This window comes from Pollicipes pollicipes, unplaced genomic scaffold (genome assembly GCF_011947565.3).
Source record: "Pollicipes pollicipes isolate AB1234 unplaced genomic scaffold, Ppol_2.1 Scaffold_6052;HRSCAF=7182_pilon_pilon_pilon, whole genome shotgun sequence".
Taxonomy (NCBI): domain Eukaryota; kingdom Metazoa; phylum Arthropoda; class Thecostraca; order Pollicipedomorpha; family Pollicipedidae; genus Pollicipes; species Pollicipes pollicipes.
This window is the reverse complement of record NW_023596805.1, coordinates 23,339,831-23,365,130: the sequence shown is the minus strand read 5'-3', so window position 1 is coordinate 23,365,130 and position 25,300 is coordinate 23,339,831. Positions and strand designations below refer to the sequence as shown.

Genomic DNA, 25,300 nt, shown 5'->3' with positions numbered 1-25,300 from the left:
TTACGCATACTTATAATTGCTGATGATTTTTATCTGCGGCGAAGCGCTGCAAAATTTGAGGATTTAGTGTATCTCATGGAAGAAGTGTGTTCGTGAGATCGAAAATTTGAAGAAAAACATACTGTACAACAGTTATGTTCTAACACAGCATACAGCACATACATATACGTATTTATATAGTAACATATTTTAATATAATGATACTTAGAATTTGCTTCTTTACCTGCCGGGAAATAAAAAAGACCGAAAGCCAGTTCGCCAGCCGAAAAACATCCGTGCCAACAGTGCCGCTGTCTCGGTTGAGGACAAATACGCAGTATGCCGTTCAAACCGTGAAATTTACATCAAATAATGCAAACATGAAAGTTAAATTGTCGAACAGTTTGCAACATCAACTTGACATCCAAATATAGGACAGGTATTTCCAAAATGGAGGAGTCGAAGATGAATGTTTTATCCGCTCGGTTCTATGTCGACGCCGCACACTGATACCTTTTGCCGAGCACGCTGTATGCCGGGCACGCTGTATGCAGGGCATGCTACATGCAGGGTCGGCCTAATGATGCTCCCCGTAACGATGCAGCGCTGCTCCACGTCCCGCTCCCGTCCCGTCCTCGTCTTGTCCCGTTCCGTTCCGTTCCGTTCCGTTCCGTTCCGTTCCGTTCAGTTCAGTTCCTATCCCATCCCGTTTCGTTCCGTTCTGTTCTGTTCTGTTCTGCTCCGTTCCGTTCCGTTCCGTTCCGGTTCGCTCCGTTCCGTTCCGTTCCGCTCCGCTCCGCTCCGTTCAGTTCCGTTCCGTTCCGTTTCCGGTCAGGTTGCGCCACCATCGTTCGGATGAGTAAGACATGGACGCGTTCGGTCACACCGTTCCCGTTCGGTCACACCGCTTTCGGTCACACCGTCACACACGATAACCTGTGTCTGACGACCTTATCCCTGACCAGATCGGCTGATCCACGCCAGGTCAGCCGACTATGTTTGGATCGGCTGACCTGGCCGACCTCGGCGGTTTCTCAAGGCTCAGCAGCCGACGGCGCTCAGCTGCCTGGCTTTGCTCACGCCTCTGAATGATGCGTACGTACTCCATGCAAAACAAAAAAAACACAACACAAGCAGCACGATTTCGTTGGGAAGCACGCATATACACCAGTTTGCCATTGATGTGCAAACTGGACAGTATTTCCTGGGAACCATGCACATCCAACAGTTTGCCATGTGGTGCAAACTAGAACCGGCTTAACCAAGGCAGACCTGAGGTCAGAAACCGCCGCGTTTCCCTCGGGAGCTCAAAGACCTTGAGCAGACAAATCAGTTATAGCACCCGCAGACGCGGACTGTTGAATTCACATGAGCTTGGTCGTTGCACCGTTGTTCCAGTCAGCGCCGCTCGCGCACGGGCGCACCAAGGGGCCATAGCGGGAGGTGGCACAGGGGTGCACCCGGGCATGCCACAGCGGGAGGCAACGCTGGGGGTGGGGGAGGGAGCCAGGCACCACAGTGGGATGCGGCGAAGAGGCGGAGCCAGTCAATTGTTCGGTATAAAACCGCGTTCGTGTGGATCAGCTCGCTTCCGGAACACAGCGATCGCAGCTACGCCACGAAGCTTCCGCGGGGCATTGGTGGAGCACGGCGCGGCCAAACAGCAGTCGCTCGATCAGCAGACGCAACAGAACTGGCAATGGCCGGTGTCTGAATGTCGCACCATGTCCATCCGGCCCTCCCTGCACGTCACAGCTCAGCAGATCAGTCGGTGGCCAACTCCGTGGCCAACGGTCACCATACCGCACAGATCAAGAAAGGGCTTCTGAGCGTGGCATGGCTGCAGAGCCGTCGCGCTCACCGGGCTGGCGCCCCCTCCCTTCCCCCTACCCCCGTGGTATGGTCAGAGGAGCGCATCTGTTGCATGTGACGCCACTGGAAAAACCAATATAATGCAGCGATATTGACGTATTCAAACTTCTGGTGTTGAGTTTAACTTTAAAATCCTGCCCATCCAGATAGTTCTGTTGGTAAGAGGGTCAGTGTTTGCATTCAACAGTTGTGGCGGGCTGCTTTCAAGACGCTTTAGACACTCGATTGCTTTGCCCAGTTGATTGATTGCTTGATTGAAGCTTGATTGGTTAGAGCATCATGTTGGCATTCACCAGCTTCAGGCGGGACGGGTTCAAGGCCTTTAGACGCTTGCGTATTTACCCTCACTGGGATGACTTGCGACCAAGTAGCAGCGCTCGCGCTAAAAGTCAGGTGACGCCAGAGGGTAGAGCGAATAGTTGTAAATCGTTACGCTTTCGTAGCAAAATTCTGCCGTTAACTCGGAATTCCAAAATTGGATGGTAGGATCAGGGCTTAACAAGCGCCCGGGTGGCCGGTTGGATACCCTTCGCCCGGGTGAGGGGGTCCGTTTGAGCCCCCTGAGATCTCAGAAACTAAGCAATCTAGATACACCAAATTCTACTGGGTGTGTTGGGCTGTACGTGAACTCACCTGGGCCAAAGTTTGAGGTTCCTGGGTCAGGACCTTTGCGCCAAATAAGGTCCAACAAGGCCAAACTCCAGATTGGTGTAAAAAGTGCCCTCAGAATCTATATACCTGTTCTAAGTAGAACGCCACATGCTCGTTTAAGGTCAGTGACCTTGTCCGACCCCTCGAAGTTTGTGGCTGCCAAAATCACATCAGACTGCTTTGAGTTTTGCATTTGAATAAGCGACAACGATTACGCTAGTCAGTATGTTCCTAGACCAAAACAACGTTGACTTCGGTAGTTTTTGGTCAGCGATCTATTTTGACATTTAAGTGGCTGATGGAAAATGTATGATGAAGAACTTGCTAGGAATGGATTCGAAATGAGCAGCAGAAATTACCCCATACAGCGCACCCTAGAGTGATAAAACCGATCTTCATCTGACCATCATCCCCAACCCTAGGTTAATGAAATTTGTTCATTGAATTGTTGCATTGCCTAACAAAAATATCTCGGAGATGTGGGCTTCGTCTAACAAGCCGCTGTTGCATCAAAATAAGCGATTCCCTGGAACCTAGCTTTGCCGGATCAGTAACCGGACTTTGATCTGCCGTACGTCAGCGACATCACAAGGTAAATATATATTTGTAAATTGAATGACCTGCTGATCTGTTGGCTTCAGATTCGCACAAAGTTGGCGAGGCTACGCTGCACCGTTCGGAAACCATTCAGAAACAGAAACCTTTGGGTGGTCAAATTGACTCCACCAGAGCGTGTGTTAAACCAATTACTACTTGAGAGAAGTGATCGCTGATCCACGGGATTTGTTCACGCAAAAGGTCTGTAAAAAATATTTTTAAAATGGTAGTGAATTCATTTCACCTATTATTCAGAAATGTTCTGCATTATCAAAATTGTGCCGGGCGAGAAGTATGCAATGAAATAAAATCCCGCTCGGTTGTGTGAAATAAATGCCGCGGGAGAGAGAACGGGAACATCAGTCGCTCCGCAAAAACTGAAGCTGGGTGGACTACAGATTTTACTATCAGTGGGTATAGGATCCTCAGTCACTCTACGTTCCGAACGGGGGGGGGGGTGCCACATGTACCTAAAACAGTTAAGATTGGTTTGGCAGGGCCTACCTGGATCAAGAAGCCCGGAGACAAAAAAGAGCAAAACGAGCCCGGGGGCCCAAACCCCAAGGAGGCGGCAGGTCTGCTTGTCAGCTTCCTCTCCGACCACTGCCAGCGAGTTAGACCGCGCCCGTCGGACCCGTCGGAGAAATGGCGACACGTGACGGAAACAAACATCACCCGGCTGACGGCCTGTTCGGTCCGGTACTCAGATACGTCCTGACAACACATTCATGAAGAGTCGTAAACTGGACGTCCGCTAGACCGCTTGCCAACGCTTGCTTGTTGACTTGTTGTTTGTTAGCACCATGCATGACACCGACGGTACTCAAAATATCATCTTAACTGGAAACAAACGTGACCATGCTGATGTGCTGTTTGAGATGTTTGAACTGAAGCCCTGCCGGCAAGTTTTCGGGTTATGGGATGAAGGAGGGTGGGTTAAGGTGGCGCAGAACATCCCGCACCTGGGGTTCCATCCGCTGAGTCTCAGCCAGCTTAGGGACCCCTTCTGGTGATTTGTGCTCGGCGCTTGGGCGGGGGCCCCGCCAGGGGATACTTGGGCCCACTCGTGGCTGGTGCAGTTGTCCTGCTCCAGCCAACTGCACTATGAACGGGCTGTCACCATGATACAAGATTAAGCAAGAATGAGGAAAGTAGAGCGAGCTGATGGACGTTGCTGCTCCCTTCGGGGCATGCAGCCGGCGGCCCTCTGGTTCGGGTGTCAGCTGTTCAGTCAAAGCATGTCTGAACAGAATGTAGGTGTACGCTAATGAGACACATGAGCACAGCAGAACCAGACGTATCTGGGAACCAGAGGTTACAGGGTTTCATCTTCCCGCGCTGTCCGCCCTTCCTGCCAGGGTGAGCGGCGGGCAACGCCAGTAGCTGACCTCAGCAGCTGAGTGCGTCATGAAGTCTCTACCGCCACACGAAACAACGATATCACAACCTCTTGGCGCGCCAATGAATCTACGGCACAAAACATGCCAATAAGGTATCAATCACATCCCACGCATCCCACGTACCTAGGTGGCATCCCAAACACGAGCAATTGACAGCAACACATACAATTCAGAAAAGTACGCATGCCAGAACCTTCCGGCACATATTGCCACTGAGGTCGTCCTGAGCGTTGTTGGCGCCCAGTGTCGATACATCATTGGTGTCATTTCAGTACAAATACATTTCTGACCCCGCCCGTCCGCAACCGCTTCCTGACAGGCCGCAGTCACCAAGATCGATATGACCAGCATAGTGTTCTTATTGGGTTCCGTCGGAACACGCGAGATCCAGCTTGATCGAGCACTTGATGACACGGAGGATCTCTGCCAATGAAGCGCTGGAGCTGTTCCTCGTCTGCCTCGCGCCAGAAAGCAGTGCAGCGAAGCAGCACAGTGTAAAAGATGAGCTCCGTTCTAATCACCTCAGAGACATCTGTTTTGCGCCGCCCAGTTCGTTAGGGTGAGGCTAACGAGCTGCCGTCTTCCAGTTAATGCCAAAACATTGCTGGAGGCGACAGTAGCACCAGGTTATTCCAAAGGCAGCTTTCTGCCCGAATGATCAATATTCCTGTCTGCATCAGTCCGAAGGATATAGACTCTGATTGTCTGCTGTGCACTGTTTGAACTTCACGGTAGACACCACGAATGGAGTGCACCGTGAAGTCCAAGCAGTGCACGGCAGACACAATAAGACTTTATGTCCTTTGGGCTGTGGAGTCCACCGTGAAGTCCAATCACTGGTGGACTCCATTGGCAGAGTCCACGGTGGACGCCACTGGTGGAGTCCACTGGTGCATCCACTGGGGAGTCCCCAGCTTCAGCCGACTCTGCTCTGCGCCTGTTTTGTGTCTGACTGCCCGGTTGAGGGTGGCGGGATTGGGGGAGGGGACAGCCTGGTGGACCTACAGCGCAGAACAGGGCAGTGAATTTCACACTGCAGGGGCCTGCCTCCCATCCAGTGGAGGGAGGGGGAGGGGGCAGCTGGCGGCGGGACACCGTTCGCCACTATGGCCCGTGTCTCACGCCCCCGGCAGGCGTCCGTTGCGAGATGTCGTGGTCAGGCGCCTCATCTGTTCGGCATCCGACTTTGAACAGAAGCGGGGTGCCGCCGACAGGCAACAGGTGCGGTCAGCTTGGTGGACGGGCGCCCGGCGGCACTGGCGGCGGGCAGTGATGGTTGTGGAGGGGAGAGGCAGGGGTATCGGTGCAGGTACAGCTGCCGTGAAGGAGCACAAGTGTTGGCTGAGAACCACATGGAGGAGACAGTGGAGTCGACATTTGGAACGTGTTTTGAGCGCGTAAACTTCTTCGAACTGGAGTGTCTCTCGAGCCCGCGTCGGAGCGGTAGGACGATTTGTGAAAGAGCAGGCGTGGCCACCACCAGCTGTTCCATTCCTGCTGCTCTTTAGCGCACGAACAATACATGCTTAGACACGCCCGTCGCATTTTAAAGGAATCGTACCACCCGGAAAACAACTTGACAAATAGGTCGCGGCTCTCAGCATTACATCCAGACGCGCAACACATTGTTTTGATACCCGCTCTGTGTTACTCTGCAAAAATAGAAACCGTATCCGTAGCATTCCAAATTATGTAGCTCGATTCCAAATCACCTAACGGCTATTCATATACTAAGCAATGCTCGGAGGTGAAAAACGCCTGATCGATTACCTACAAATATCCATAATGCGCAAATTCACACTTCTGTGAGGTGCACTGAAAAAGATAAAAAGGATTGTTTCAGCACCGGGCCGATCCTAAAATGAGAGCTTTAACAGGAATCGTATGACGCATGTCGTAAGCCATCAAACGGGCCGGAGTCACGCGGCTATCAAGCCGCATCACCTTGTTACCCAGGAGTGGACATCCACCGCAATCTCAAGATCAGCACAAACTAGCCAAGACTACGTAGCGTCATTGCCTTCGGGCGCTGATATGTCCACTGCGCGAGATACACTCCACAGTTCTCGTAGAGTGCTGCTGGCGGCCACGCGGCACCACTAGCCGGCTGGCTGACAGCCGGCGACGAGAAGCGGGGAGGGCCACCGCTATTGGCTCCACCGCCATCGTCGAGGTCACGGTGTACGTGCATCTGGCGGCACTGGCGCTGACCAAGACAGAACTGAGCCTTCAGAGGCCTACAACACCCCTTGCCGTGATTACAGGCGCTGCTTCACATTAAAGCGAGTGCTGAGGTGAGAGGGACCCCCGGATGCACAGGCTGCAATGAACAATGCGGATGTTCTATATTTATGAATTTTGCAAGCAGTGTGCCGAAAGCAAGTCTTATATAGTGGCCTTGTCGTAATGACTTCCTCACAAATAACTCATAAACTCAAGCAACTTTTCCTTAGAGGCTTAAATAATACGCAGACTTAAGGTAAAGTGTAAAAATACTAAGCGTGACCTTGCTTTGATCCTGCTAGGTGGCTGAAGATCACGACGACTTGACGGAATGGCTTCAGTTATAATTTAAGCCCGTTTCTTTGATATGCAAATGCGCTGCACTGGCGCAGCAGGGGGTGAGCACTGAGTAAGTTGCTCCCGTCGATACGAGAGCACTGCAGCCAGCCAACCATGGGTGCATGTCAGGCCCGACAAAGCACGCGACATATGCCTCATATTACCCGAGCTATACCAGGCACCAGGACTTCGAGTCCGCCAGGATCGCTCACCCTCGCAGTGACGCTGACGCGCGCGTCAGGCACCAGGACTCCGAGTCCGTCAGGAGCGCTCACCCTCGCACCGACGCTGACGCGCGCGTCAGGCACCAGGACTCCGAGTCCGTCAGGAGCGCTCACCCTCGCACTGACGCTGGCGCGCGCGTCAGGCACCAGGACTCCGAGTCGGTCAGGAACGCTCACCCTCGCACTGACGCTGGCGCGCGCGTCAGGCACCAGGACTCCGAGTCGGTCAGGAGCGCTCACCCTCGCACTGACGCTCACGCGCGCGTCTCAGCGAGCAGCACCCCGGTGCGACGATCGTGACGGTCCCGTTGCAGTGTTGTCTGCGGCGCCGTGGCCCGCCGATGTGATGTATACATGCAGGCCTGCTCCGTGGCGTAAGGACCGCCGCCCCGGGGGTGCGGCTTAGCCGGCATCTACGCTGGGCAGCGCCGCGTTTGGAGTGATGGAACTGTGGGCCCGTATTCGACGCGCGTCGCTTCTGCCGCGCAGTGAGTCAGGCGTTGCTCACGGGCTGAGTCGATCGACGCCAGGATGTTTGTGTCAGCGAGGATATAGTGGCAATTACTTTTTTAAGGAACCTCATTTTTATCTTTTTTGGGCTTTTTATCGTGGGACAATTACTCCGTTGGCGTCGAAGCTGTTCGAGGTGCCTTGAACGTCCTGCTACCTCCTTGGAAAAATAAAACTATTTCCCCGTGTCCTATTGGGAACCAAGGCGATATTATCTAATACATCGCATTCGGCCACCGTCATCCCCGCAGTAAGACGCTCACGCCTGAACTACAAGGACGGAACTGGCGGCGTAGAAATGGCTGCTGACAAAAGGAGAGTATAGTCCAGGGAGAAGTGTACTCCGCTGAAATCTCCGCTGCGAGAACTCCGTGCTCCGCTGTTCCCCCCCCCCCCCCCCCCTACTCCATAACTACAGCCATGTAAATAAAGTTAAGCGCCTTTCCAGCCTAGGACGCAAGCTCGACTGTTCGCCAATACTGTTTTCGCGCGGTTTCTGCAAATTCCCCAGACACGACTCTATCAGCCAAGTGGAACTGGGCGGATGTTTTCGTCAATGGCTGGGACACTACGGTCGATTCCACACCATCACCACCCTCGGAATGGAACTGGATGGGTGTTGCCACCAATGGCTGAGTCAATTCAGTCGATTCCACGACACCATCGCCGCCCTCGGGCGAGCTGGAGGCTCCCGGAGAGCGGGATTTTTTAACAGGCTTTTCAGACATAGCAAGGTCCACGAGCGTCTAACTGGATTTGTGGACGGTGATCGCTTCACAGGCAATCGTCAGCTAACGGGTGATATCATTCTCGTCGTCTACTTGGCGCACCTGGAGAAGTTGATAACTTCGAGGCTCAGCGATGGTCGCTCGGGCTCCCCTGCCCGGCCTACGTAAACTATGCTGATGTTGGCAGGCAGGTCATGACCCAGGCATAGGACGTGAGACGGAAGGATAAACTGATGGATAATCTAATCGATTTGCACAGCTGGGACTGCTAAGTGATCTCATCATACCCACTTAAATATACTAAAATGAAAATAAAGGATGGCAATGTTTTTTAGAGAGTCTCGTCTTCGAAAGTCACTTTGGGACTTCCTACGCTGGAATTATGCGGAGGAGAGTTCTGGTGTGCTTTTTTTCAAAATAGGGGCATTTTTTGGGGCCAAACAGATCGAGATAGAACGGTACTCAAGATTAAACTACTCAAGCATGATGAGGCGGTATAAATATGCCATAAACACATAAACAAATGGGGACATGGCCATGTTATGCCGGGCGTTGTTCACGTACTATTCTAAGGGCTATTAGCTAAAATGCCGATTGGCACTGCATTTCACTTTGTTGTTAACTAAGGCGTATGTACCCTAACAGAGCCAGTGTCCTAGATTTATCAACTTTGGGTGCAAAACATCATCCTATAGGGAGGTTTTTTCACTCCTTTCCCCCACATTTCACGTAATTTTTTAACTCCTGACTGATATTGTGTAACCAGACATACCTTACCCATATTTCCCTTTCAGAGATTTTAGGACGTCTTCCAAGTCCGAGCTCACATGAAACCAACAAGGATAAACAAGGCGCCACAGAACCTGGACAACTATGGATATATTCAACCAGAACTACATCTGAATCATGCCTAGGCATGCACAGAGCAAGGGCGCCAGGTACCTTCAAGCCCGAGAGACCCAGCGACTCCATCCGCTTGTATTCATCATGGGTGGTAAAAGTGCTTTTTTTTTTTGCCCACTGAATTCCAGCAGACAAAATTGCCGCCAACAGCGCAACGCGGTGCCATATGACCAGAAATGACAGCGAAATTCTTGCCCAGCGGCGTAATCAGAAATCGGCGATCATCGAAAGTCTCCTTTATCACCGCAACTTGCAATATCGTGCCGAGAACCGAAATGATCATTATACACTGTCACCCAGCTTATGTCGGGATATCTGTTGCTGCGGAGAATGCAGGCACGCTGGCCTTACACAATGGGATAGTCTGATCGCGCATTCAGCCTCCTTGCACCCTCGGGTCTTGCCGTAGCCTCACGTTTAAGCTTGATCTACGACTGGATTTGTTACCCTCGACCGCGAAAAAAAACAGCAAAGGATCTCGACAGCCAGGGTAGCTGGGTACAGGAACATTTCCAGGCGGTGGAAGGTTACACTGGGGAATACAGAAAATGTGGTTTAGGAAATAAGTGAAAACTCCGCAAAAAAACGTGGGGGGGGGGAATTCAGTCAATGTCGGGGAGTCTATGCATCCTATTCGGTTGATATACGATGAACGCCTGCAATACGATAAAAACAAAACAAGGAGTACCCCTGTTCATGCATATTTTTTTGGCAAAACACGCTCAGGCTGAAAACCAGGGATGCATGGGCCCTATGCTCCTTTTAGAGCTCAAAACTATTTTCAGAGCACAGTACCAGCCAGACAGAAAATGTGTGAATTTGATGTTATAAAAGGTCGGCGACCAGGCCTTAACGTGTGCGTGGAACGCCGGGCACCTTTGGCTCTACATAACCTTAACTCATCATGTGAATGTGATATGTACCTTGATGTATGATGTGTGCTAGGTTGAAATCGTGTGCATGTGTCAGTGATGCATGACGCGTAATGCACTATGCCTGTTTATTCAGAATAGTTTGCATCTATAACTGATGCATGATCTATGATGCCTGTTAAGTTGAAGTCGCTTGTATATTTGAGTGAGGTGTAATGCGTGGTACCTGTTTACCAGACTTCGTTTGCACTTACACGCATTTTTCACGCATTCTAAGTTTTTGGTTAGATATGCCCTGTATCATAGTAATGGCTAGCAATTGCTCCTTGTTTAACCCCCTGCATGTTGGTGTCCTGCTAAAACTGACTCGCCGTATAAAAGAAGAGCTGAAAAATCGGGTAGGATCATCAGCAGGCAGTCTTTTAGTTCTCTTCTGCTATTGGTTTCGATAAAGACACGTGGTTGAGATTTAAAGGCATCTATGTCTCCATTCTCCTGTTTTTTTTCTGCAAGGAACGTGGCTATTACTACAGTCTTATCCAAGCAAGTAAATGTTGATTGAGTAAAAGGCAAAGTGCTAAATGATAGGAATCACCTGCGATCAAAACAAACAGGATAAACCTGTCGACAAACACATTCAGGCGAAGGGCAAGTTGTAGGGCCAATGGGTTTCCCCCTCCCAATTTTCACGACGTATAAAAATTGACCCTGGCATGATGCCACAGCCAGACAAACTATGCTCCTTTGTGATACCAACGTGGGCCGCATAGGCTGCCTACCCTCACAACCTGCAATTAATATAAGTCATGATTATGTTTAGGGTGCCATCATGAGAGCGTTTGACTTCAATATTTGCGACAACAATAATGGAATATATTGCATTTCCATCTACGCAAATATCCTGCTCATAGGTGCAAAGAAATTGTGCGTATAAATGAGCACTGCAGAGTGAGTCACTTCCAGCACTCCGTGTCACAAAAAGGGTGATATCACCAGCAAATAGTCAAAATTTCTCTCAGTGACAAATGCAGTTTGTTTGATCTAACCTCTATGCCAATAAAACCACAATCCATCAGACCACCTCCTATTAGAAGTAAACCTCTTGGTTAAGGGAGATGGCAATATACCTTTTATGTCAATGGTGATCAGCCTTCTAACCCCACCCCTCCTCACTGCCTACGTTTTCTGCAACTTCTTACTTCTCACCGCCCACTTCCTGCTCAATGCCCACATCATTGGCTGGCATACTAGTCCCCAATAGGCAAGATTATTTTTGGAAAAACGTTGAGCAGGGGAATAATTGTCTTTTTGATACTAGCAAAGCATAAATGAAATGACTGCATTTCAAGCAGAGGTAAAGGTTTCAAAGGTGAATGGGAAAGCTGAGTAGTGAACAATTTTGTAATATTTCCCCAAAATACGCCAGTCCCCCAAGATTTGGCCCAATTCTTTGCAAACCGAAAGGGGGGAGACCTGAACCAAATAAGAGCTGGGTAAAAAGCTCTGATTGGAAGATCTGTTTGACTGGTAACCATTACCAATCAGGAACAAAGCACCAACATGAATTGTCACTTTACAACCATGCACGCCCCCTATAATCCCCTTCCCTGTGGAGTGCCTTCAGACCCCAGCTCCGAACCCACGGCCCTCTTCAAAAGGAGGAATACTCAATGCTTGAGACTGCTACGGTGAGTAGACAGCCTTTCTGTTGTTTTTCTGTCTTGAAACGCCAGTCTGAATAATCACAGGTCAATTTCTACCTCGTTTGTATCGTTTATCTAACTTTCCCTCAAGTGTCAATCAATGAAGTCAACAAGGCCCCAAAATTAAACCTAGATAGGTATTCATGAAACTACGATGCGAATGACTCTTGCAAGGCCCTATTGTTTTGAAAGTCACCGCCAACCTCACACATCTCGGTTGCATTGCAATGTTTGAAGCATACCCTCGCTGCCAAAACATTGCCACATCTAGATCTTTTTCAGTTTCTTCTACTTTCTAGTTTGGAACACTGAGATTTGGTAATTAAAAATAGTGAATCGGCCAACCGGTCGGGTCTTAGGAGATACACCGATTTGTCGCCGATCTCTCACCGAAGTGGGCGACCAGCTAAAAATCGTAGAATATTCTTGGTGCCGGGTTGGGATAGAGCCTTAAAAAGATACCATGTGTCGGCATGGAGTGCCTACGGAAAAGCTTGCTGGTGTTGTGGGAAGAAAGGTACTACCACTGAGGCCCATGTAAGGTTGTGGGATGTGCCGTAATATTTTGTTGTGGCCGTCACCAAAATTATCGGTCGCAAGCATTTTTGGGACCAAGCGTCGCGTGAAAATGGACATTTTGTCGCCAACCTCATCCAGCCCCACCGAAGCACGTTGGCAGCGAAACCGCTCCAGGGCATACTTTTCCTACGGGCCCATGAGCTCTACGTGTTTAAGGCCTGCTTTGCAGAGAATTCTATCATGCCAATATCATGCACCGAATTCTATCATGCCAATTCTGACTAACCTGGCACCGGACGAAAGTTTGCTTAATTGTCTTGAACTGATCTCTTGACAGTTTTTTTTTTGTCTAGAAAAGCTAAAGCCCACGGCGTCCCGGGTCAAAGTTTGTGTGCATGGTGCGCCGGTGTTTTGGGGCACCCTAAAACGCTTGTGGGACTTCTAAAACGTTAAAAACGAGCAATCGAAGCAGCCAACGAGATCCCAAGACTGAAAACAACTTTGAAATCCAAAAGCAAGGCATCCTTGGCTGTAAGCTTCCTAACCCCTCCCGCTATGCCCCGGTTTTACCCCTTCTGGGCGAAGTTCTGGCTTCCCCATTCATTAAGCTTAGTATGAGCTTGATCGACATAAACTCGTTCTTGACATCTTGATGTAGGTAACTTACTGACAGTACAATGCCAACGGTTGACCGCAGCTGCTAATATAAGTACACGGTAACAGGGATAGTTATCTGTGTAGCAGCACATCCGGATTATTCGATTCCGGCATGTGATGTCACTGAGACAGATAGCGCTGGCAAAATATCACGTACACCGCACAATATTTGCTTCCCTGATGTATCAACGTGCTGCAATCGGATGACAGAAAATCCGCGAGAAAAAAACTTTTTCTTTTACTGCGAGCCGGTTTTACCCGTTTTATACCGGCTCCCAACTATAGTACAGCGAGCTTTACGTCACTAAGGCGCCCGATGCGCGTCGACACCGCCCGTGCACGTGCACATTTTGTTTCTACCCGCGCCCAGCCAATAATGACATGTCGAAAGAACACTCTGGCCTGTGCAAATCTGGGGAAGACCATGGCGTAGCGCCATGTTCTGGGAGACCATGGCGTGATGCCATGTCCGGGGAGACCATGGCGTGACATCATATCCGGGGCAACTATGGCGTGCCACTATGTCCGGGGCGACCATGGCGTGACACCATATCCGGGGCAACTATGGCGTGACACTGTGTCCAAGGCTCAGCATGGTGTGATACCATGCCCGGGAGCGATCATGGCGCGACATCATGGCAATGGTCAGGAGAGCAGCGCATGCTCCGCACGAGCACTCACGCGCATGCAAACTCATGTCCCAATACAAATTATCAAGTACATGCATATGCCCTGGTGCGTGGTTTCCAGTCAGCCTTGCCTGGTATGTTGGACCTCAAAAGCTGCAAGGCAAGGTCGAAATAATAGTATCTGTGAGCAACAGCTGTGACCGATCAGCATTAACTCAGTTTACAGGGCACAGAATGCCACGCTCGTTGAAAGGCCCTCATCGACAAGAGCAGGGAAAGCGTGCGACCGATGACAGATTTAGAACTGTTTGCTCCCGACTTGTCCAAGAGGATATATGGTCAGGTCCTAAGGGACCTATGAAAAACACTGCCAGCCAGCCGTCAGTTCGGAAGCCAGAAGTCCGGTTCGCGGTCTGGTGTGGGTCAGTGTTACCTGGAGCTCTGGTGGCCGGCCCCCCTGTGCTTCGCGGGAATGCCTGCCCGGAACTTAATGAGCGTCGCCTCAGAAAAAATACAGCACAAATCGCTGAGCTCGCAGAGCTTACACACGGAGCATGAAATTTTTGGTGATGTCACTTATATGCTGCCACTGGTGTGCCGTATGGGAACAGCAAGTACCTTCTGTGTCAATGCCGACATACATATATATATATATATATATATATATATATATATATATATATATATATATATATATATGTGTGTGTGTGTGTGTGTGTGTGTGTGTGTGTGTGTGTGTGTGCGTATGTCTGTCTCTGTGTCTATATCTGTGCTTGTGTCTGTGACCTTGTATTAAGTGCAGTTCTCGGCAAGCCTTCACGAACAGCCATTGTTACAACTTGTAATTTTTTCCATTTTACATTTGTCCTTGCTCGCAAACTTTCATTAAAGCATAAACGATATCTGAACAATGCAGTGTGTCTGAGCATATTGCGTGTTCTTTCAATGTAAGCGTTTATTAGTTATTGATATAATTATAGATATCGACAGTCCAAATTGGCAGTCTATTTGATACTGAGATGATAAGTATCGTAAGCCAAGCACAATTTTGAAGGAGAGAAACGATCCCTGGCGTTTAAAGCTTTCCACAAGCTAGTTACTTCACATAAAGGACACACATCTTGCTCATCGCTCCGCGTATTCAGTGCTTCCGCGATGCTGAAGACATCTGGTGATGAAGTGTCACCTAGCAGTTGGGCAGCAAGCCCCCCCCCCCCCCCGTGCTAGGACTCCTGCTCCACCCCATCACCCCCCCCCCCCCCCCCCCCGCCCCCCCCCCCCCGCCCCCCCCCCCGCCCCCCCCCCCCCCCCCGCCCCCCCCCGGAGACAACCACCCCAGCCTCGCAAAGGTCATAACAGATTGATTTACACCGATCTCCGACCAGTATCAACCCATCGTTCAGTCGCGTGATCATCCGTCCCGCGGGGCTCCGCAGCCAATGAGTCTGAGATGATTTATTTTGATTCGAGTCGCACGCCGCGGCTAGCTGGAAACAGTCCGAATGCGCCTCCAAGATAAAGTAGGCCTTCCGAAGTCCGGGTAAACGCATTTTCTGGTGCGTGGCAACAAGCAATGCTCGAAACATTTTCTTATTTTTAACTGGGAGCATAGTTTTGCAATACAAGTTTGGGAAGGAGGGGGATAGATATTAAAACATTCCCATAAAGTACTGAAAATAGGTTTCTTACCAGAATCGGTCTGTTATCCTTTCAAGTGGGAACTTAACTACATAGAAACTACAAACTTGTCCATAACCGACACAAGATGATAGAATTCTTGTCTTCACCTTACATCACTGAGCGCTTCTACCAAAAGTGCTGCCATGGTACGGTGGTGCAGCGGTGCGGCTATAGCTTCAGTCACATGCGAAAATACTACGCTGGTTTCCTTAACTTCCGCGTTAAATTAAGCATTTCGCAAATTTCTATAGTGTAAAGAAAGGTTGTGTGGTGAAAGGTAAGATGCTAAACCAAGGTATTGTGCCCTCCAAGCCTTAGAAAGCAGGTCTCTGCCAACAGCAGGTGACTGAGCTGCGCTATACGCACCGATTCACATATCAATTCACAATTCACAGTTGACATCAATTCACAAATCAGTATACACCCGGAGTGGCCAGGGCTGCTGGCTTCGAACTATCCCAGATCCGTTATCTTAGATGGATATACGCCATGGTGAACACCTCTGCTAAATAACACCCGGCAGGCTTGGCATGTCATAAATTCGACGACGCGGACGATGAGTTGTGGCTGTGGACATTGGATGCTGGCTCATTATGCTGCGTCATAGCTGGGTCGTCCATAGATGTTCAGTGTCACTAGATCGAGACAAGCATTCCCAGAGGGCCAAGCTAAGTATTAGCGTGTCTTGGATAGGAGGATGCATCATTACAGCATATAGCTTCCGGTTGCTCCATGTCATTTCCACACGTCCTGCATTAGCAGCAACTTCCCAACAACAGTGCGGCCCACCACTGGGAGCGGCAGTCGAATGAACGCAACGCTACCTCATTGCCGCCCGTCCGCGCGGAACGGCTCCTGCAAAGTTCAAAATTTTGGACCGCGTCATGCTGAGCTCCTCGTCTCACGTGCTCAGTGTACTCGGTTCAGTCTGAAGCGCCTGATGTTTTCGAAGCCACAGGTGCGATGACGGAAGGTGCTCGCCTGCGCACGTCCGATGACTCCGCGTCCAATGCAAGCAATCAGTGGCGAAGCCACAGCGCCGCCGAATCAGTGAACCAGCCCGTGTTGAGAAAAAGACCTCCGAGGCTACAGCGTCACCAAACAAGTCACCCAGGCCGGGTCGAGAACAAGCCTTCGAGGTCCCATAGACAGTCCTCAGTGTCGCAACGGAGTAGATCTTCTAAAAGCAGCTACGCTGCGCTGGTACGGGGCAGCGGCCTTTTTCTTACACATCCAATCAGTCATTTGCTTCATATGGAAAGTCGAGAGCCAAAAAGTTCGCAATTCAAGCGAGGGTGATGGGCCAGAATCAGGCTGGTAGTGTCTGGCGTAAAAAGCCCGGTAAATTATGATTGCGGTTCCACAGATCACTGCGTCTTTTATCACTGCATAATATTTTCGGCGAGTTGGCAACCATTCATTACCATTTGGAACCGGAGCCTATGTTATTTGGTGTCATTTCCGGAAAGAAGCGAAGCACGAGGAAGGACTTTCGGTGGCGAAGGACTGTCCAGAGGCGTTTTGGGTCGGGCATTTCGTCTGTGCACAAGAGACCAGCCCGTGGTTATCATTCGACAGATTGCTGTTGCTAGATGTTTATTCTTTTCCAATTGCAAGATGTTTTTTGCAAGGTTGGCATGATTCAGAGTGTCGACGACTTTCATCAATGTGAGACAAAGTTCGGAGACTTAAGATTTAAATAGCTGCAGTTTTGCATGTTGACAAGTTTGAAGGTGCGTTTTCCGCACAGTGGCTGTTTTTTTAGATAGCTGCATCTGCATCTTACGTTTTTATATTTGCCAACAATGCCCGAGAAGTCGAAGGCATTGTCCGGTGCTCGTCCTATTTTGGTGGTATTGCGAAGCCGTCCATTGGAAGGACTGACTGCGGCCTCGGCGGTATCTGCGCTGATCAGTGAATTTACTCTCAAGAATTGTGGTTCTTTAATAGAGTTCTCATTTCAGAATGCCACTGGGCATTCTGGGACTCAGCGATGAACGGAAGTGACCAAAGCAGTTAATAGGCCCTTAAAACTCAAAAACTAACTGTCCAACTTCCTCGCCAGAAGGATATAAGGCAGCTTCGTCGAAATCAGATTCCACGCAGTGGAGGCGTTATCAACAACAAAAGGAAGGACGCCGATGAGAATAAGCCCGAGGTAAAAGGAACATAAAGAAACGGAGATCTGGTTCCTTCGATATCAAACCAATCAACACTGAAGAAAAAAGTGGAATGACGTGAGGGAGTCCCTACAGCGCTGCGGTATGGTGCAGAACCGGGAAGTAAAAATAAAAACCGTTCCAAAGGCTAAAAGATCACAAGGTATGAAAAACACGGACATGTCCGCTCCAGAGCATCGCGTCGTTATAAACCTGCTCGTCACTGAGCCGTGCAGGCCCCGTGGTTTTATGTCCTCGCTGTCGACGCAAGATGCCTCCCTTTTAAGCGAACCAAACTTAAATAATTTGATGAAATCGAAGGATGACACAAGACTAACCGACAGCGAGCTTAACTGGGACATCTGCAAAAGAAACGAGGCTGGTGAAAGCACAGCGGCAATTTTGGTGCTTGTTCTCTCAATCATTTGCATCTTTGTCAGACATGACACCGTCAAAAAACAAAACAAAACAAAGCAAAATCAGTATGGCAGGCAAACAAACTCTGAGCATAGAAATTGCACGTAGCGTGCAAATAAAGTTTGCTTAACTACGCAAATTGCATGCATTAGAATTGGTGGCTGATTCCGTGCTTGAAATATGTGTGGAAAGTTTCTAGAAAATTAACATTGATCAAAGCGATGCAACACAACCATGGAGAACTTTTGATTTTGTGCACGTGCCCCAAACTTGATTTGCCTCCACTTGTAGATGACGTGATCAGTGGCGGTTATCAAGCTTACTAAATTAGTGGTGGAAGATATCTCCGTCACCGCATTTAGAGATATATAATTACTAACATCTCCCACTCTCTCGCACCCCAATGACCGTGTGTGCGGCCAGGTCCGTGCGCCGATGCCAACGAAAGAGAGCAGTTACGACCGCTCAGGCCTCGCGTCGGGCCGCCGGGCGGTCAGCAGAAGCCTGCGCTGGCAGCACATAGCCGCTGTCGTGTTAACGCCGTGGCGTCGTCAGTGTTCGCTGCCGGCCGTCGGACGTAGCATGAGCACGGTGACGTCCAGCTGGCGCTCCTCGCCTGTGCTGTCACAAGCCGCGTGCCTGTGCGTGCGGGCGTGCGTGCGTGCTTGCGTGTGCTTACATGTGTGCATGTGTGACGTGCCTCGGTGCAGCTGACATCAACGGCATGCTGTCCAATCTGTGCAAGATGTAATTATGTTCCCCTGCTTTGAGCGCTGCATACGTAACTGTTACATACTACTACTGCGTTGCTACTACGCAACAAATATGGGCTGCTACGCAGCATACTGCTACTTCTACCTTGAAACGTACTCTTACACTCATCAACATCCGATATGTTTATATCGTCATCTATACCATTATCTATTCCATTACCATATATTACACCAATAGCCATTAGCAGCTATACCATAGCTAGCTATCTTACCATATCTGCCTTGAGGTGAATCTTAAACGTTCACAACGAGCCACGTCCCTCCATTTCAGGGGCAGTTTGTTTGATCTCAAGTGCACCAGCCGTGCCTATTTCAGGTCGATAATGACCCCGTCTACCCGTACGTCTATCGATAATACCCGTCTTCGAACGGATCGTTGCTGTGATGGCCTAGTATACACTGATTTGATGGGGGTGTCCCGGTATCTCTGTATCCCCATGGTACAAGAGGCACTGGGCCGTGCGGCTTCAGTTCATCATTTCTGAGCTTGTCAATTCAGTGTCACGACGTCGATGGCCTGGGCTCGGCGCTGATGTCGGTGATGACGTCACGGTCCGTGTACCTGACCGCTGGCAAGCCGGACCGAGGGTTGGCGAGGTCAGTGATGACGTTACGATCCGTGTGACCTGGCCGCTGGTAAGCCGCACCGAGGGTTCGTGAGGTCAGTGGTGACGTCACGGTCCGTGTGACCTGGCCACGGGTCAGTTGAGTCGATGCTCGGCAGGGCCAGTCGAAGGCAGTCTCTCAAGTCTGACGGTTGGTGATTTAAATGCATGACGTCACGTCACTCCATGATGAACGGTACAGCGCATCGGTGTGCGATACTCGTCTTGTAACGGTTATCAGTCCCCAAAATATGCGTAGATTAAGCATAGAATGCTTGCGAGCGGCTCAAATGTGAGTAAACGTACGCTGATTTATGCGAAGATCGGTGTCATTTCATTATTATGTTATCCCCGCGCATATCTCATTTATGCGAACATGCCACATCTAATTCAACGAGCAATTCCTAGAACACGAGCAATCACTAGCTATGTTACGCTCGTTAGTTTGATGATGACATTAAAGATGCACCGCAAGGGGCGACTTTCAGAAGTACTACTGGTTGCTTACTAATTAGTAAGCAGCCAGTAGTATTACTCAGATATTACTCAGACACATTCATCGTTAAGAATTTGACGATGAATGTGTCTGAAAGACCGTGATTTTTTCTGATACGTTTCCTGAGAATTAACGATGAAGCAGCCAAATCTTCTCAGTGTAGGACGACATTATGTTTACACGGCATGTACATTAAGCCCTCTTACTAAGATGGTTTCTTGGAGGCTAGAAACAACGGCGGGGAAGGCGAATGCGTATATAAATAAGATGTAAAACGCCGCCAATAATATGGCTAAGGGCGGAAATCCGTTTGATGCGCTGGAGACCAGAGGGCAAACGAGCAAAAAAAACAACACTTAAGTGTCTTATTTCAGTGGTTTTGAGTAGCCCTTCAATGATTTGAGTGCCTGGAGAGAAGCTCTACACATGGACGTAGTGCTCAAGAGTTCAGCTTACTTCCCAACATCATCTATAAGACCTAGTGATCTCGTCCAAATTTCGCGCTCAACCGCCAGCTCCATCCCACCGTAACCTAGTGGGAGCTGATTAGCTCGTGTTACTCTCACATTGTAGGAGCTGATTAGCTCGTGCCACTCTAACTTCATGAGAGCTGATAAGCTTATGTTACCATTACCTTGTAGGGGCCGATTAGCTTGTGTCACCCTCCCCTCGTGGGAACTGATTAGCTCGTGTTACCCTCACGTCGTTGGGGCTGATAAGCTTGTGTTGCCCTCACCTTGTAGGCGCTGATGAGGTCGTCCCAGTGGAGGCACACTCGGAGCCAGAGCGCCTGCGGCAGCGCCAGGCTGACAGAGAGCACCCAGATGGTGACGATGGCCACCTTGGTCCGCTGCCGTGACTGGTGGTTGATCAGGCGATAGACGATCGCCTGGTACCGGTCCATCGCGATCGCGGTCAGGGTGAACACGCTGACCTGGAACGAGGTCACCGTTAGTTCGCTTGAGTTTGGAAATCGACGTCGATGCCTATGCGTCTGCATTGGTCTGAAACTCGTCTCTTCACGTCTGTCTGAACACGCCGGGAGGCTCGGATCGAGCGTTTACACTCGTATCCGCCGTCTACACTCGTCTAGTCCACCGCACTCGTCTGCAGACTCGTCTCGTCTGCTTGCACTCTTCTGCAAACTCGTCTCGTCCGTCCGCACTCTTTTTGAGACTCCAATCGACAGTCGTCGCTGGTATTATCCGTCTACACCAATCTTGTGTGTCTGCAAACGTCCGCAAACTCGTTTCGTCTGTCTGCACAGTTTTGCAAACTCGTTATATCAGTCTACACTCTTCTGCAGATGCCGGCACTGTCAGTCACTTATATCGACCTGAATAGACCACCCCAACGTACGCGACGGTTAAGCGCCATAACACAGCTTATAATGTTTATCGTCTTCGTTATCATCGAAATATGAGCATTTTGGCCTGGGGCTCTAGCATAGCTGCCACGATGTCCCATCATATTGGCCTTGACACGTGGCTTTTGAAAAAGTTAGATCACAGCAGTAATACAAAGAAGGCAAACAGATCGCTGAGCTAAAAAATGAATCGTTTTATAGAATTGCGCGTTCCTACGCTACCCATTGATTTTCCTCAGGCTATTTGAATATCTTCTGCGGATGGCACGTTCGTGATTGGATGAATGGTTATGCCATTGCTACGTAAAAAGTTCATTCTAAGTCCATGCTATTAACATGAATGGACCTACAGTTTATCACCAGAAGGCCGTCTTGCACTTACGCAATGTTAGAAAAGAGCCCCCTCAAACACAAGCTAGCACCAGGAGGGGGGGGGGAGGGGGGAGGGAGAGAGATCTTTGCTCCTCGGTTGTCAGATGCGCCGTCACCGGGCGGCCCACCCACCAGACCAGACCAGACCAGACCAGACCGGTGACAGCTGGCGACAGGCGCAGCGCCGGCTCTGTCCATTTGGACGGGCGGTTGTTTCAGAGTTTCAGATGGAGAGTGGTCGTCGGTTTATGAGGAGGCGGGAGCTGGTCGCGTCGCGTGGGCCGAAAAGACATCAGGGAAAGCATCGAAGTATTCTGGTTACTCTTTTTTCAGAGTTTTGAAGGAAAATCATGCCAAATGAGGCAGTTATGCGCTATTCACATAACAGTGCATGAGCTACTTGCACTTACGCTGAGGCAACAAGAGCTAAAGCAATAATAGATCAACATAAATATGAAACGTTATACTACGGGCTTGATTTCTTCCCCATAGCGTTTAGAACTACGACTCTTCGAGGCAAACTGGCATCGGGAATGGGTGTATCATACGGTCCTTGTGACGCACTAGTTCACACTCCGACCATTGTGCTCCTTGGCAAGAGGCCCTTGCCCGCTGAGCCAATCACAAATGTTGCTTTTTTCGCACCCTAGTGCGCATACGGCGGCTACGACTGCTGGAATGTAGCATAGTATTCTTACAAGCCGTTGAAAGCGTAATTTAGACTAGAAGCCAATTAACATTGATATCCGCATCACATTTCTACGGTGCTGCAGTGACACTACTCGGTGATATTATCACGCGTAGCTTTTTCTGAGGCTGAACTTAAGTTTTAAAAAAAATGCCCCGAAAGTGGGACACTCCCTTTAAGATCACATTTGAGCATGAGCAGGTACCCTGGCCGCCTGCTGCTGACCACAGATGTTGTCGGGTAGCACTTGGCGTTTGCTCTGCCCAGCCATCGCAAACTCAATATCACGTCCAGTCTGCTCTATCAGGCTGTGCGGTAACATCGACACGTGCACCTCATCTGACTCCAGGCGACCGCTGACATCGCAAATGGGTTGAAATGAGGCACGTACCCACATGCCCCTCCATCTAGCCACAACGTATCAATCGGGATTTTGTTGGAGATCAATCGGACAGTTTGGCTTTTGCTGTATACCGATACTGACAACTCGCGAATCATGGAAAACTCCCGCCCCTGTGTATCATCGCTCGCTATGAGCCGATTTATGGCTGCACCGAGTGAAGATGGCAGAGTGGCAGCGCCGGCCCTCTGGCAAAATCTAGCGCCACTCATTGCCTGCTGCTGCGTGACTCTGAATGACCAAACAGATTTCCTTCGTTTTTACAGCTGACTTCGCATCGTTATGTCGAGCTATCGGGGACGATGGCCAGCTGATTATCAAGACATCATTAAAATTAAGAGGTATTTATGCACAGAAATAAATCACGGCGACTGATTATGGCCTGCATGGGTAACAATAACCTGTAGGTGACTATTGTACACTGGGAACACGCTGGCAGCGTGCATCTGGGTGGCTGGTGAATGCCGTAAATAGCTTCATTCTCACAGGTCGAAAGGTTATAAGTTCGGCCAGATGTGAAACGCAGCGTGCCCTCAATGGCGGCTCGGCTCATACGTCTGTGTAGTTGTTACCTCGCCTGCTAAAAAATATAGCTGCTCTGGTTTTCTAGGGTTAGTAAATCACGGACCGGTCAAGTCATGGCTGGTGAAGGTTAAGGACGGTCAAGCAAAGTTGGATAACTACGCCGCTCTATCAGTTTGGTGTATCTCCTTTCCTTCCTTTTTCCATTCCCTTTGATTAAGCCCATCAGGGGCGCATCGATCCGAGAGCACCGCCGCACAAATAGAAATTGCCGGCCAGGGCTAACCATTGTTTTTCAACTGGTGAGACGGGTCATTGCGTCGGAAAATGATATGTCACGAGTTGTTGTGGCGCGGCCACATGCGTGTGCGTGCCATTTGGAGCCATGTCGTGCCCACGCGTGTACGTGCCGTTTGCAGCCACCACAAGCACGTACAACACGACAGGATAAATGAAAAATGATTAATATCCTGACAGGTTTGCGTAGAGATATGGAGCGGAAATTGGAGAAATGCCAGCTGCATGTAGCCAGACGCAGCACCACAATTTGCCCTTATCAGGTATGATATTTAAAAGATAAGACGATTTTCCTAGGAATAGCCTTATTCCTAGGAAAAACCAGGAGAACAGAGATATCGTTAGGTGGATATGTCGGCAACATGCCTTTCTCAAAACAATAGCAGAAGTAAATATTTCTGCACATTGAGAAAGGCACGTTGCCAAAACATCAACCTAACTACATCTCTATTCTCCTGTTTTTTCCGAGGAATAAGACTAATGCTACCATCTTATCTATGTGACTAATGTTCCCCGCTGATGTAATGAACAACTTACGTAATACGATATTTAAGGTTTACTGCTCATTGAGCAGTGCGTGTGAGTGCACCCGGAACTTTTTTCGTTCCGTTTTTGTCCCGCTGACAGCACATTATACGATAAGACGGGGTCCGATGTCATGGACAGACGAATGCGTCCAGCCTGTCACGACGGATTAGCCCGGCCGCCGCATAAGCCGCTGTGTTGTCTGAGCTGCACAGCTGTTTGCCACGCCCTGGTGTGACGCATATGTGAGGCTTGACTGCTGCTGATGCGGCTCCATAAACGAGCGTGGCTTGGCCTTTTTGCGAGCATCTTGTACTCCTGTCCAACTGGTAAGATTTATCACATCACGTTTTCACACAATGCTTAGTTTTGAAATGAAGAACACCAAGCATGCGGAAAAGAGCATGACTTGGCTGGTCTTGCGTGGCCAAGACCAGAGAAAGACGTCCAACTGCGCTCGCCCGACTCCGCACACGGGCCTGGGTACGCCATTGCGCGGAGTGGCCGTCCCTGCACATTGACCTGAATCCGCCCCTGTGGCGCTGAGCGACAATGTGCAGGACTGCCTCGCTCGGCGCGCGGCAGGGTTAACTGCAAACAATCGCTGACTCGATAACCCGATTAGTTGACTGGCTGAGGGCTGTGAACTTCACTCCTGTAGAGGCCAGATCATTTGTTTACTTTAAAATTTAGGGCCGCCAAAGGAATGCACTGTTCATTACCCTAACTGCGGCTGGACATAACTGCAGCTTTCACAGCGAAAGTGGCACTGCACATCGAGACCACTTCCCTAAGTGTAGCCACGTTTCGAAGACTACCGCAGATTACCATGCTGTTTTAGTCCAAATTGTGCTGCTTCATAAATAGCGGGTGCGCGCGAGAACCGTGCCAACAGAAGAGTGCGCGGCGGTAAGCCACGCGCCGTAATTGCGCCACGGTCTTCACTCGGCCTCATAAACATGCATGAAACGTGGTTATATCTGGAAGCTTTTTACTCTGGCACACTGAACCACGTCAGGTGCTGCCGTACGGCGTCGGATTCTCAGCCGTGCTAATGGCAAACCAATGTGTTTGGGAAGATTGTTGTGCTCAGGGCGTGATGGAGTAGGGACGGCCATGCCTATTATTTGCTTAAAAAACAAGACCAAATTTGGTCATCCGTGATATGCACAATGCACGTCGAAGCATGAAACA

General features: G+C 49.8%; 1 protein-coding gene across 1 annotated transcript in view; it reads right to left on the bottom strand.

The window, feature by feature from the left end:
• Positions 1 to 5,332: 5,332 nt before the first annotated feature.
• The window catches only part of LOC119104368 (tachykinin-like peptides receptor 86C), a 38,506-nt gene continuing 18,538 nt past the window's right edge, over positions 5,333 to 25,300 (bottom strand). The window contains exons 3-4 of the mRNA XM_037228064.1: positions 20,673 to 20,870; positions 5,333 to 5,500 (exon numbers count right to left, since the gene is read on the bottom strand). Coding sequence (XP_037083959.1) covers positions 5,333 to 5,500; positions 20,673 to 20,870 — 366 coding nt within the window. The remainder of the gene's footprint in view (positions 5,501 to 20,672; positions 20,871 to 25,300) is intronic.